Source organism: Barbatula barbatula (assembly GCF_947034865.1).
Source record: "Barbatula barbatula genome assembly, chromosome: 19".
In the NCBI taxonomy this organism is placed as follows: Eukaryota; Metazoa; Chordata; class Actinopteri; order Cypriniformes; family Nemacheilidae; genus Barbatula; species Barbatula barbatula.
In genome coordinates this window covers 5,815,541-5,830,250 of record NC_136782.1, presented here as the reverse complement: position 1 = coordinate 5,830,250, position 14,710 = coordinate 5,815,541, and the positions used below count along the sequence as shown (strand labels likewise).

Below are 14,710 nucleotides of genomic sequence, written 5' to 3'. Positions count from 1 at the left end.
AGGTATGACAGCAATGCTATTTACAGTTGCATCAACTAAGCCCACCCCCCCCAAACCCCTCCTCTCTGACAGCCTGTAGGACAATATAAATGTGACCGGTCAGACACAGAGCCAGAGGTCTTTGGAAGTACAATATGGCAACTAACATGGAAGTACTGAGACTGCTTGTTATCACTCTACTGCTGCTGACAGCTGGACACGGTACAAGAGCAAACACATCAGACATGATGACACCTTGGCATTACATTTACATTTAGTTATTAAGCAGACGCTTTTATCCAAATTACTGGCACATACTGGTCATTACTGGCACATAGACTATAAAAAAAAATGTTGGACAGTTAAGACAACTTGAATTAATTATGTATTAATTCAGTGATGATTGTTTTCAGCTGATGACACTGAAGTACAACGATGGACTTGTGGATATCGAGGGCTTTGCAGGAAGCACTGCTACGCACAGGAGTATATGATCGGTTACCATGGTTGCCCGCGAAGATACAGGTTATTTTCAGTTCTTGTAGTTTTGCATAATTTCACTTAAAGTCACTTAAATACAATAATTTAAGAATAAAGCATAAAAGAAAATGTAATTTTGATAGTGTTGCATGAGATCAATAATGCTGTTATAATGCAAAACTATCAAAATTACAGTTTACTTCAACTTTATTTTTAATTTATTGGATAGTTGTGAATTATTTTGTAAAGCAAATTGACTTCATATAGATTATAATCTTTATTCATATTTCATCGAAGTGCAGTTGATTATAAATGTTTTACACAAAAATCTTTTCATTTATAGGTGCTGTGCTTTGCGATTTTAACCATGAATCATGCTTATCAAGACCATGTGCTGATGACCTCATATACAAAATATATGAAGAATGTTAGCATATCTGATAGCACATTTACATATCTGTCATCTTTTTATTCTGACACAAGCAATCAGATACATAACAAAATGACCATCCAATATGTGTTCAGGGAGACTGTGAGCGAATTACCCTATGTGTTCAGATTGTAATTTATTACTTGTGATTTTACAACCCTGGTTACTTTGCACATGCAATATATTTTTGTTCGCTATTTGCTCAAATTGGATTATCGGAGACCAAGCAGCTCAACCTTGGTTGCCAAAGTACGATCAGCACAGGGTAACAGGGTTTCACTGATCCACATTCATAGATAATAACAGGGAAACAACCACTCAATAAATACAAGGCAAATTTCAAGTTTAATGTTTTTGAAGGCTTGGTCATTGTTTTGTAACGAGTGGTTTATCAATCAAATTAAAGTCACACAGAATTCTATTTTGCTTGATTTACATGCACAATAAATAACCATTTAAAACAAAATATGACTAGAATTGAATTATTGTGACATAAATTGCCATAACGCAAATTGATTTCCAGAAAATACAAGACAAATTTGATCTGACGGAAATTTTGGATCATGTAAAAGATACTTTATGGGGCACCTCCTGTGACAGACTATATGTTTTGCAAATGCCCAAATGAAAGAAATTCTGTAGGCCTTAGTTACAGTATATACTCAAAGCCATGTTTGCATGATAGAAAATTCAATTATAAACAGATTTTGAACTTCATTTTGCAACTGCAACTCCAGCATTATGGATGTGACACTCTCAGAGAATGTATTTATTAATAATATACTGAACCGGTTTGTTTGACTAAACCCTTTTTGATAAGTTTCAGTCTATGCAAGTTTTATAAATAAACATCCGTTATGATTGTGACAAGATCCCGGTTTCAGGGGACAACAAACTTTGTAGGATTTCTTGGAATTAAAATGCATAAACCAGAAGCAATAAACCCAACATATCGCCCCTTCACAGAATATACATCATTTTAATTTTCATTATTATTTTAATGTCCATTCCTCATTCACGAAAATATGCATCGCTATGGATGACACTCTCAAAACTGGCACTTACCAGACTATAGAAAGTCATGCACTAAAAAGAAAACAAATGCTTTAAAAACCTTGCATGTGTGTTTGAACCACTAAATGTTGACATCTGTATTATTTGTATTATTAATAATACCATTTCTTTCATGGTAAGGTTGACATTTGTGTACGAATTGCCGATGTGCATGGACTTGACACACAAGCAATAATATTTTATTACTTTTATAAAAGACAGACAAGAAAACAGACCATTTAAAAATGACTTGACGCTTTATTTGTAACTTTTTTTTTAGAAGAACAGGCACAAACAATATAGAACGCTGAAGCTGAATATGTTTTGACAAAAAACGTGACTCCTTCGTGGAACGCAGTAGAACCATTTTCTTCACCATTTGGAGAAAGCATCTGCATCCATATCTATATGTCTAACCTTTCCAAAATAAATTACATCTACTTGAAAATGGCTCATCCAATCCCCTTCCAACCCTCAAGAGAAGAAAACGATTATACCTGGTTCAAGCATAAACGTCCAAACACAAAAGTATCAAAGCAGCGAAGGGGACAGCACAATAGATGAATACGGTCACTTTTTGCTTGTTGTTGTCCTTTAAAGGTTTCAATAAATCAAAATATAAAAAGCGCAGTATGGTTGGACTGAAAAGATGTTTAAATTAGGCTTTTGGGAATATATATATATATATATCACTGGTTCTAAGATGTACCACTAAAGTCCTTATTTTAGACACTCTTAATTAAACATTGTGTCAAAGCATGAAATGGTAGGCAGGGAGAGCATCCAACACTCCTTAGTGTAAGGAGCGACTAATCTTGTTATGAAAATATTATTTATCCTCCGAATGTCTAAAAGCAAGTGGGAACTGCACTAAAATATACAGATTTTCATGAACACTGTTGCTATGCTTATCAGGTGACTAGACAGCCTACTTCAAAATAAGAGAATGACAATGAATTTTACAAATGGAAGGAAGAAATTGCAGCAGATCAAAGCATAAGCAATAAAAAACACTGTGCTGACCTTATGCAATGTTACAATTGACAGCTAAACTCTGAAAACAAAAGCCTCAATATCATCTGTGTTATGTCCCACTAAAGCCACCGTTACGGTCTGTGCATGGCCGCTGCCACCAGATTCCACTAAAAGCTACTTTGTTTTCTTTTCTATGGCCAATGTCTCATGAAGCTTTGAGACACTTTTTTCCAATTGGTCCATCACCAGCGTTCCGTTCTCATCGAAGAACATCCCGACTGACTTTGTAAACTCCATCTCTCTCGACTGCTTTGTTTTCCCGTCTGTAAAGGACATTCTTAACGTGTACTGGTCATCGAACCTAACCAAGACAAAGGCGATTTAGTTACTTCCACCACAAATTAGCGTTAAACCATTTGTGAAGAAAATGTGTATAAAAGTATGACGAACAATCACCTTTTTAGACTAGAAGAGAGCTGCCACATGTGATCTGGGTCCATGCCAGCTGGGTCTTTCTGCATGGCCACCAGGAAGATGTTCTTCTCTTGGTAAGAGGTGTACAGGGTCAAAATGCCCATCATTATGAAATATGTAATAGGCTGTTAAGGTTAAGAACTAGGCAAAAAAATGAATGCAATGGAAATGATGAGACTATAATATCATGTCAAACTAGACTAATTAGGGGGCTATTTTTAAAGAATTTTAAACCTCTGACTGAATTTATTCAAGTATTCTGAAGCCAGTTTGCTGAATGAAGGATATGAAACAACACAGCATGCCAGTACTGGTTTGGACTCAGGGAACGGGTGAAGATAATCCCAAATTAAAGCTACAATGGCAAAAAGGCAGGAGATAGTGCAAATGAACAGACGTCCGTCAACTAAATTGAAGCTCTCAAGATGGCCGTATTTTTCAAGCAGAACCTAGGGTTGAAAAAATTGAACAAACAAATAAAAGCATACATTCATGTTTAATTCTCAAGGTTTTGGGTGAGTAGATTAAAACATTTAGATGCATTACAGATTTAGTTCTAAAGACAGTCGAGAACTAGGGTAATACGTGCAAAACAGAGCATCATGAGAATACTATATTTTGTAAAGTATGCATAAAGACGACATACCTTCTTGGCTGCATCATCTAGAGAGTTCTTCACAGCTGCACCGTCCCATTTGTCAATCTTCACAGGCTTTTCATCGATCCTCCACTGAAATCATAATATCAAATTTACATACAGAACACATATCCATCAATGCATTTAAAAAAGGATGACACTATATACGTTTCACTTATATTGATGTTTAGGTTGAAATTGCACCACAAGACCATTGTTGACACGTGGACACATCGTTCAGCCCTAAACATTCTAAAACCCTATTTTTCGTATAGATGACAATTCTGTTGGACGCGGTTCAATTAAAAAGTTAGTTAGCTATGAATGGCCATAAAGGACTAGTAGATGTGGGCATGCTAACTGATCAAATTCACTTCTTACGTACCATATGCCTGAAGTTGCGTTCATGCATTTACGCATCATCATCATTATTATTATTATCATCATCATCATCATCATAACAGACTTCTACCATGCAATGTTGTATAATCGTTTGCACGTATGATCATTTTATAGGGACTTCACCTACGAGAAAAGAGAAGCTGCTAAATGAGTAACACAGATCAATTTTTTTACGTTTCCGTTCTGGGTCCTACTGTCACACCAACAGTCACGTCTGGTGAGTTAATTACGCTAGAAAACCGGTAAAATAATCACTCGCGTCGTGCTCTGAATACCGCTGCACAGTTACCAACACATCATCCAAAAATCCGACACGTTAAATATTTCTTACTTTCTCCAGCAAACCATTCTTCCCGTTTCTCGCCGCCATCTTTTCTTCCTGTTCATTTGCTGTGACCTGGGTCACTATGATTGGCTAGAATCACATAAAAGGCGCCCAATCGTGATTGGTCTTAAGCGGAAAACGTCAAAGTGGGCGTAATATAAATGGTTCAAAATTAATGACGTTAACCGACTGAACTCGGAGTTCCGGGTTTCACGTCATAATGGATACTCTTACTCTTACTCTAATTTAATATGTTCGTCTCCTTCTTATTTTAGTATGTCTATGTGATAAATATTTTAGCACCGACGTGCCTTAAAACGTCACGTTATTTTATACCTTTATGTAAAAAATATGTATAAAAATATCCAGGATTTGCTTATTATAAAACCATTGCTATAATTTTTATGCATTGTTTTTTTTTAATCCTGGACATCAGTTTGTTATAAATAGTATTAAATATTCATAAGGAGCATAATACAATTTAAATATCCCTGTGCATTAAGTACAAGTACATGCTTTTGAAATACAAGTTTAATCAAATCAAAATTTTGATTCTGAATGAAAGCTACATCTCATTACACAATATGCTGTATGCAGTGTTGTGGCAAATAAAAAATACTGTTCTTAAAAGGCCATATTTATCAAGTGGAATTGTTATCAAAGTATTGTTTAAATAAATATGCATGTTTTACAACCCCCCAAACAAATCTACATTCTCTCAAACCCAGGGAAGAAAAACAATAGAAGACTCTCCAAGTGCTTTGAAAGCCAGTCACACAGCCATTACAATATATTTGCATCAGTATAAATATAGGCAAGTTGTATTTCACTATACTACAGCAATTAATAATAATCTACTACTTTTCCACTACATTTTTGTAGCCTATACAGGAAATATTAAAAGCAAAATAATCTGTAAAAAAGGGAAAGTGGACAGATTTCCAGAAAGCAGCCATATTGGCACATTATAAAAAAACAGGAATGACATTGACTATACAAAAAAAGATAATACAAAGGAAGATCAAGATGAAAATAAGCAAGAAAAATCATCCTCAAGGTCAAAGTGAATGTGCCATTTTCAGCAGAAGAAACATGGTTTAAGCGTTCTTAGTTGACAAAACTCACAAAATAGATTTCTTAGTTTAGAAATGAAAAGGCTTAGCCCTTCAAAGCAGTGTTTGCAGTTGAAGTGACAGAGAAAAAAACACTTAGTTAAATTAAAATATTTGTTAAGTCTGTTATTGAATCAAGGTATTTTTATTCTGGTGTTACATGCAGACCATTTGTAGAAGTGTTCAAATATGTTAACTTCCAAATGACATGATGACATTGTCCAAACTGTTATCTAAATAAATGTAGCTGATAAAAACAAGTTGTATTTTAAAATGAATAAAAACTAAAACCGTCTGATTGTAAACCCAAACTAAACTCAGTATTCTCGCATAGTGTCTTTAAAAGAGCAACATATTTGATAGCAGTTTTAATACATAAGATACATCTGCACACAGCTAGGCCAAAAACATACTTAACACAAGTATGCAAAGATAGTGATTCTCGCTATGAAATTTGATTTCATGTGCCATCGCACAGTGAGGTGAGAAATCAACCTGATATGTGCCACGGACAGAAGTCATAATTGAGATGTATACATCATCTGAAAAATTGAGCTTTACATTGTTTTATGCTTTGTTAGGACCGTATTTGACGGAGATACATCTTTTTGAAGTTGCCATTGCCAAGAAGAAATAGGTTTGATTTAACGCTCTCTATTGGCTTACTGCTGCATAATTATGTTGTGGAGAATCTATGAACCCAAATGCAGAAGTTTTAAGCTTTACTTAGAAACCAAACTTGAATGGGTAACGTGCCTACGTACCTACGGCTTAATTCCCACTGAGCGGACAGCAGCAAGCAAAGTTTCTTTGCGTGTTTCCTGACACTTTTGTTTGTGATTTTGCAGCATCCACTCATAAATTTTGATATATTTACGGAATGTACAAAATATCTTAATTGAACATGATCTTCACTAAATATGAATTGTTTAATAATTTAATATGAATTTACTTAATTATGATCTTGAAAACATAATACAATGTTTTGTAGGCTATTGCTCCAAGTATACCCGTGCTACTTATGACTATCCAGGGTCAAATATGTAAGGAAAAATCCACAGCTAGCCGTGCGTTAAAGGGTTTTCATCCCCAACGTGGAGGCCAAGAACCACCTGATGCGATGCGGGGGGCGGTTGCCTCCACAAAGTGCATTAAAACCCTTTAACGGATGGCTAGTTGTGGATTATCCAGTTTATACCATGGTCATTTGCAAAGTTAAAGCTTTTCTTGATGTTTACAGTGTAATATTAGATCTAACATGTGAAAATTACAGTTATTTTGTAAGGGAATTTCAAATGTTGATAGTTCTTTGATATCGGTTTGGATTGTCACAGTCATTACACTCTAAAGTGGGAGGGTCTCTGATTACCAAGATGACCAATCACAGCTCCGAGTAGACATAATACACAAATCATGTCTGCAGCATTTTATAAAAGAAGGTAGAGTAGGGAATGTTGCGACAGGTAGGATAACAATAGATACTGTCGAATATAATGTGATAGTGTATATTACTATTAATGGCTAATGAGGATGTTTTTAACGAACAAATTGAAATACAATCTTAAATAATGACAAGAAACTGTGCAACACAACCTGTTACTGACTGTAGTAAAACTCTGAATGCTCACCACTGCCATTATATGATTGGCTGAAGAGCCTCTCCAATAGTAAAGCAGAAGAGTTTCCTGTGATGCAAGTTTGTTGCAGGAGTAAATATCAGTTTTATGTTTGCGTACTTGCAAAGAATATGTTTTCTCGGCTAGACGGTTGCCCTATAATAGTTTTACTCTTCCCACCCAAATAATGACTTAATGATTTAAGAGAGAACCTCCCCAGACGCTGGAACAACTAAACAAAATACTGTAGAGTTATGCAACATTCTGGTACAAAACAACTTCTGTTTTGATACATGTTTTCAAACATACAAACAAATCTCTAGGGGGAACAATTGTGGTTGTGATAAGCACAGAGCGATTGTAAGGGACACTGCTATATCTGGCTATATATACCTCCGCCCATCACACGATTCACAACTAGATTTCCCTAATAAACAATAACTGAACTGAAAACACTGCAGGTGTGAATCCAAATATTGGGTTCTCAACCCAGCGTTGGGTCAAAAAGAGATGAACCTAGCTGTTGGGTTAACCAAGCATAGGTTAGGGCTGTCATATGATTAATCACATCCAGTTTGTTTACATAATATATGTCGGCGTACTGTGCATATTCGTTTTGTCCTTATAAAAACACACACGTACTTGCATATATTTATACTAAAATAGAAAAATGAATTAACATATGTATAATTTAAATTATTTGTAAATATACATAAATATATGTAAATATTTCCCAAATATATGCATCTCTGTGTATGTATTTATGAATGCAAGATTATTATGTACAGTACATACTGTAGACATATTTTTTGTTGACACAAACTTTTATTCAGAATGCAATTAATCGTATGACAGCTGTTTATTTACAACCCAGTGGTTGTGTGCGTCGCTTTTTGACACAGAGTTGAAAATAACCCAGCCTTTTTTAGAGCGCATCCTATAATTGTTGTGTCTCAGAGCGTCAGGGCACTTGAGGCCATGTTGCTCTGATGTGTTTCCAGTCCTTTTGGATAAAAGCATCTGTTAAATGACAATTAAAATGGGTAAAAACTTTTCTTGCATTCTTTGCAATACTTATCCAGATGTAAGGAAACCTCTTTAGTGCCTAAACATGGAAAACTCTAAGTGACGAATAACTACAACAAACACGACTATAAGTGTAGGTGCCTTTAACAACTATCGTTAAAGTGCTCGTTTCTTTTAGAGATTCTTCCTGATCTTCGTGTATTACGTCCCACTAAACCATCTCCAGTGGCCCAGGATCGTAATTCATATTTGTTACAGCTTGTCTTGTGTCTGTCCACTTTTTGACATTCTCTGTCAAATTGTCTTTGCAGCTTCAGCGCCAGATCTCTGTCGATCTTTTCCTGATTCATTCGTCGGATGATCAGATCGTCAAACCTGTCGCAGGCATTGCAACTGTCCGTCCTGGATATTTTCGCTTGTGCAGCGTCTTCTAAATGTTTGGTTTTGTGGCTTCTCTTTTTGCCCCGTCTTGAGGTAGGTCTGTTAAGTACACAACTCCTGGAAGCGGAGTCATTTATAAGGTTGTCGGGGTCTACAGTACTTTGATTACAATGTTTAACGCACTTGTTGAACATCGTTTCGTTCACTTCCGGTCCATATATACAAAGTGTTTCACATCTGCTGTGCCCTTCTTGAGTATCTGCGACGGTTTGCGTCGTCAACCTGATGAGAGCACTAGCTGGTGGTGTACCTTCATCTTTGGTACACTGTTCAAAAATAAGCCGTCGCTTGTTAGAAACGGCATGTTTTTCCTTCAGATTTTTACATGATTTTGCACTTGCACTGCAAACGCATTGATGATCCTGAAAACCGTCCTTGGCTTGCACACAACTGCAAGTTTGGCCATCCCGCTCTTCAAAAGGACTCAATTTAAGGCTAAGATCCCCCGCAATCGGACTTGTGACGGTACCTATGGATATCACCTTCATGCACTGACGGTCCACCTGAATCTGCTTCCACTTCTGCAGGATGGTGGGGCTGGCCTCGTAGCTCGTGGACTTGTGCAGACTGCGTGTCAAGTTCCTGGGGGTTGACTTCACGATTGTCGGTTCCAAAAGTCGGCCGTCAGGAAGTCGTTTGGGCGGAGTGCATGGCGAGCAGACAATAGGCTTGAAGTGATTGAGTTCTTCTGATATGCTATCGTTGCTCTCGGGGCTGATGGACCTCTCACATTTTGTTTGAAGCACGAGTGAGGCGGCAGACGTGTGGACACCACGCCAGTGGTGCTTCTTATCTAGACAGAGTAGCGGGGCAGAGAATGACCGACTGTTCTCTGAGGACAGAAGAATTCCAGCGTTGTAACTATGAGTAATGCTGGCCTAGAATAGAAACAGAGAAGTAGAGTCAAAGATAACATATAAACAAGATGCGCCACTGCCATTACAATGAATGGGGAGGAATGCAACAGTCAATATGGCCGCTCTAGCGAAAAAAGCCCCGCCTTCCAGTAAAATTCATTAAGACCGACAATTTCCTGGGGTGGAGCTTATGCGAGGCGCTTGCCAGCCTGTGCACATGCCAGGTTTGTTTGTTTATTTCAGTAGATGAAATAAATTATAAAATATAAATAATGAAAATGTTGAAAACGTAGTTTAACCCTGATAACTTGTTCAATTTCAACATGAAACAAAGCAGCACCAGAGGTGTCTTTAAACTTATGTGGGACAGAGCAGAATATACAGTATCTGATCAAATATATACTCATTCCATAGTTCTACAAGCTTACACAAAATCATTGATACTGATTATTACAACCATGAATTGATGTTGTAATCTTGATTATTACTTTCAGATATTAGAATACATGAAAACATTGTACTACTACAAAGCTTGTAGCGCTAGCCGCAAGCTGAGAAACGATTATTAATTAATTAATTGCTGTTCTATTGCTTATTTAGTTTGCGGCTGTGGTAGCTAGTTTTTTTATTACGCAGGCACACTTTTTTTCCTAATTTATCCTGAATTTGGAGGCACCTTTTTTTTTCAAAGCCTCTGTTAATTATCGAACCTGATGTGAACAATGTATGTTGGGAACCGATACTATCTGTTAATGGAGCCTAACGTTAAAAAGTTGTTTAGGAATCCTAAAGCCAAGGCTAAAGAGTGAAACTAATTTAAAACACGATGCGTTTTTCTTGTACATTTCTAAAGTTTGTACGAAGAACATCTGCTTAGAATGTTAAAAGAAGTAGGAGATCTCTACTAACACTGTTTGTATTAACCTGTCTCAGTCTGACTTGGCTAGCAAACATGTACTGTATCTTTTAATATTCCATTTGTTTAGCAAATTGCAGCGATCCGTTTGCTTCTTTTCTATATTTCGTCAGTCTTAGATTTCGCGCTGTACAATCCATCGCACAACAACTTTTCTCCCATTCTACACAAAATAAATATAGCGATAAACGCTGACTCACTTGACTTTCGTGTGTGGTGACATCACGTGCAAGCACTGCCGCCAAGCGTCAAAATAAAAGCGTTGTTCAAAGAGAGGTGAAATCAGATGCCAATCAAAATAAGTAGCAAATCAACTTTTGGGGTGGCACCCAGGGTGTCCAATTGGATGTCAGGGGTGTTCAGTGCCACCTTGGATGACCCTCTGGCTCCGCCCCTGGATCAATGTACATTGTAGCTGAGGCTAAAGTTAGTATGTACAATGACATAATAATGTAAAGCGTGGTGTGATGTGGGGCTTCTCAACTAGTGTTCGACCCTCTTTATTAATTCAGCACTTTGGATGTTTATTATCAAGCAAAGTTATTTACGATAATTAACAATGATAATTATTTGAAATGATCCATGCAGGTACAAACTGAAATCTTCTACCTTTTCAGGGAGGGCGAGATGTGTGTGACTTTTGTTTTTTCCTCTGCCATCCTCAGAGTCTGTACAGCTCCTGCTCCTTTGAACTGCACTGCTATGTAGGCAACTGCAACGTTGTAAAAATATGGTATGGATGTAAGCCTTTACAGATGAACATCGTTTTATTGCACGTTTATGACATTCTAATACAATTGTGACCGACGGATATATCTGCAAATCTAATCACACGGTTGATTCGACTACACTGACATTATTGACATCCATTGACAACTGTATCTGCTTAGTTGACTAATAGTAAAGTGACAAGGTCCAAATCTGATACTTGTTGTGTGTTAGTTATGGTGGTTACTACAAAAAAGCATTATATTCCACGTTCTCCAGCAATTTAACTAGTAATGGTTATACGGTGCTGCAGTCATGACTGTTTCGTATCCTAAATGAATCCTAAACATGGGCTAAATTAGTGATTTTTTAAAAGTTTTTTATAACGTGTTGTAAAATGGGACTACAGATGTTGTTGGGGTATAATACACATCATCATTATGCATAAAAATCTGGAACGTGGATGGCAGTTCCTCCAGAGACCAGTTTCTTATCTGGGAAAATGTTAATATTTTCTTTTAAAATTTGAAAGCTGTTTGAAGCTTTGTGACTGTGGTACAGTTTGTTTATAGCTTCAGGTTATCTTTTAATTTCTGGCAATTGAATTTAAACTTCTAAATCCATAAACGTGTTGTTCATTTGTGAAGATTATATTCATGGACAAAACGTGTAAGTAACACAAACCTAAAAAAAAATTATCACAGTTCATATATCTTTTGCAATAATCCAAAAGCCTATTGACAAATCCTAATGGCTTTTTGTGAAGGGAACCAGTGTGATGCTAAATTCCATGTTGGTCTAAATAAATATGTAGTCACTGTACAGGTAGTGCTATAATGAGCCTCTCACTGATTGACAGGTATCAGCCTCTCATTTTGAGTGGAAAAATAAACATTTACAAAATTAAAAGTGTAATACCTTCTATTGAAAGCAGGGGAGCGCCTTGTCTTTCTGACAAACGCAGATACATGTCGGGTCCTCTTTCCGATGGGCTCTTCATTCTCAGAGTCTGAAACTCCACAGAACTGAAACACACAGGAACTACACAGTGAAAGATTTTCTTCGACAAACACCTATTACTAAATACTCTATGATTAATATATAAATATGTCAGAATTATGAATCATATGATTCCTTAGATCTAGGTGATGCAAAAATAAAAGATTTCTGTAAGAACATACAGGATGTTGACAATGCTTGAGCATCCCACACTCTTCCTTTCTGTGCAAAGGGACTTTTTTCTTTCTCTCCTCAGTTTCTTCACCGCTTCCACCCTGAGGAGACATCATTGTTCTTTAATGTACTAAATATAATATTTCATTCGATATTTCACAATTTGTGACTGAAATAAACATCAGAAAATAATCTTGAAAGAATAATAGCTTTGCATTTTACTAAAAGATGCTCTCAATAAAAGCATATGTGTGTGTGGCGATAAATAACACAGCAATAACACAATTTATTGACATTATTCTAAAGAATACATGCTTTTTAGAAAACAATGGTCCATTATATTACCTGATAATAATATTACATGATGCTGTATCTCAGAAACATGGTGAGGCAAAGGAAAAAAGTCTTTACCTTTATAACATACCTTGATTTTTTGTTTTTCGTACTTATGCTGCATTTCTCCAGGTTTACGAATGGGTACAGGTGCTCGGAAAATATCTATGAGGAAAAACACACATACACACAAACACAAAAACGATAAAGTTATCAAATAAACATTGCCGTTGGAGTTTTAAATGGAATGAAATGATCCCTGAATAAAGTCGCTCAACAATGTAAACATTCAACAAAACAATCCTAGTCAGCTGAGTGTCTCCTCCCACTGGACACACACATGCCTGGGCAAGTTTACACTCTATCAAAGCAACTGAAACTATATTTAACTTTGACGATATGCCTTGTTAAAGTATTTAGTAAGAAATGAGCAAGTCAAATATAGTGTGCATTGCTAGAGGTTTAATGAGCATTTATTTCTTTTATGATAAGAGTTTTATTTTGTATTCATCTAATTGTAACATTTAAAAATTCGCGTCACTGCATTCTGTTTACATAACATCATTGCGAAGAGAAGAGGAATTTAACAGAACGCAAAGCGTCAATACGGGAGTTGAAACGTGACAGCATTGCGTCAGCTGACAGATAGACGAGACGCTTTGACCACAGACCTGTACTTCACATGACAGATCGAGTACTAAGTTGTTGATCAAATGCAGTATTGCGTTAAAAATCTGGAGCTGAATTTAGGGCCCTTAACACTTAAAAAAATAACCTTAAAAAACAGATCGTCCAAAGTGTGAGATACAGCTGCACTAACACCGCACACCGTACGTTAGACCGAATGCAGGAACGCGCTCTGTGGGGACGCCCCCTATCAAAACAAGCCTGCTTTTTACATTACAAAATCAAATTCACTTGCATTACTGTGATCCACAACCATGAGAAAATAATTAAAGTTTTCGCAAACTACATATACTTATTACTCGTATAATTAGAACACTGTCATCTTAAAGTGACGATTATGTAATGAATCCTCGAGCACTGACCTCCGTCCGGCGTCTCGACGTCTCTCTGCTCCATCCTCCGTTTACACCTCTCCGGGTGACTGTGGCGAACCCGGTCCCAGAGTTCCGTATTGACCAGGCTCTTCTCCCGGGACTGTTTACGGGCCCAGCTGGACACCCGCAGCCGGCACAGCGGACAACACAGACTGATCAACTTCACCGTGCGTTGGAAGCAATGCAGGCACACCGAGTGTCCGCATGGCATCGTTACGGGCTCCAGCAGTATTTCTGAACATACCGGGCACCTGGCTTCCTCCAGAGTCAGGAGTGCGGAGAGAGCCCCAGGCCTTGTTCTGCCTCTCTGCCCCGGTCCAGCGGATTTGGCGGACCCGACCGCCGCCATCTTCATTGGTATGTGCCTGCGTCTGGAGTTTGAAAACAAGCCCCGCCCTGTCGTGTGAAGCCCGTGTAAACTGTCAAGTGCCGACAATAAAAACACCAGATTTTTGTTCACGGAAGTTTATTTAAAGATCAAATCCTAAACGACCAATTTAGGTCTTTGTCATTAAGAAAAGAGTCAAACGCAAATGTTATTGCTTATTTCTTCACTATGACTTATAACGTTTACTGTCAAGGTCCACCTATAGATCATATGTACAGGTCACAGCTTTGTAGTGGCATATACATTTACATTTATTCATTTGGCAGACGCTTTCATTCATAGGGATTTACAGGTAGAATATAGTATATATGTATTTAAATCATT

The 14,710-nt window shown here is 37.2% G+C and overlaps 2 protein-coding genes across 4 annotated transcripts; both read right to left on the bottom strand.

Annotated features, from left to right (window-relative positions):
* Nucleotides 1–2,113: 2,113 nt before the first annotated feature.
* spcs2 (signal peptidase complex subunit 2) lies at nucleotides 2,114–4,884 on the bottom strand. 3 transcript variants are annotated; one of them, XM_079481246.1, is made up of 5 exons: nucleotides 4,762–4,884; nucleotides 4,038–4,121; nucleotides 3,685–3,840; nucleotides 3,374–3,516; nucleotides 2,114–3,278 (listed from the first exon to the last, which is right to left on the bottom strand). In XM_079481246.1, exons 1-5 carry the CDS (start codon nucleotides 4,798–4,800, stop codon nucleotides 3,092–3,094), a joined length of 609 nt encoding a protein of 202 aa, XP_079337372.1. In that variant the 5' UTR covers nucleotides 4,801–4,884; the 3' UTR covers nucleotides 2,114–3,091. The 3 variants fall into 3 exon arrangements, with proteins under 3 accessions (XP_079337372.1, XP_079337374.1, XP_079337373.1); XM_079481248.1 differs by having other exon boundaries at nucleotides 2,169–3,278; nucleotides 4,414–4,774; XM_079481247.1 differs by having other exon boundaries at nucleotides 2,183–3,278; nucleotides 3,374–3,509; nucleotides 3,681–3,840; nucleotides 4,762–4,835.
* Nucleotides 4,885–8,297: 3,413 nt separating this feature from the next.
* On the bottom strand, nucleotides 8,298–14,404 carry rnf169 (ring finger protein 169). The gene is made up of 6 exons (XM_079481245.1): nucleotides 13,987–14,404; nucleotides 13,029–13,102; nucleotides 12,613–12,705; nucleotides 12,350–12,456; nucleotides 11,333–11,435; nucleotides 8,298–9,828 (listed from the first exon to the last, which is right to left on the bottom strand). Exons 1-6 carry the CDS (start codon nucleotides 14,351–14,353, stop codon nucleotides 8,653–8,655), a joined length of 1,920 nt encoding a protein of 639 aa, XP_079337371.1. The 5' UTR covers nucleotides 14,354–14,404; the 3' UTR covers nucleotides 8,298–8,652.
* Nucleotides 14,405–14,710: the final 306 nt, after the last annotated feature.

Coding starts and splice junctions, on each gene's coding strand:
- spcs2 (XM_079481246.1), bottom strand. CDS start 4,800: ATGGCGGCGAGAAACGGGAAGAATGGTTTGCTGGAGAAA. Junction 3,841..4,037: donor TAGATGATGCAGCCAAGAAG/GTATGTCGTCTT, acceptor TTTCAACCCTAG/GTTCTGCTTGAAAAATACGG. Junction 3,517..3,684: donor CAGTACTGGCATGCTGTGTT/GTTTCATATCCT, acceptor TAACCTTAACAG/CCTATTACATATTTCATAAT.
- rnf169 (XM_079481245.1), bottom strand. CDS start 14,353: ATGAAGATGGCGGCGGTCGGGTCCGCCAAATCCGCTGGACCGGGGCAG. Junction 13,103..13,986: donor CGTCGAGACGCCGGACGGAG/GTCAGTGCTCGA, acceptor TTTTCCTCATAG/ATATTTTCCGAGCACCTGTA. Junction 9,829..11,332: donor ATCTCGCCCTCCCTGAAAAG/GTAGAAGATTTC, acceptor TTTCTATTCTAG/GCCAGCATTACTCATAGTTA.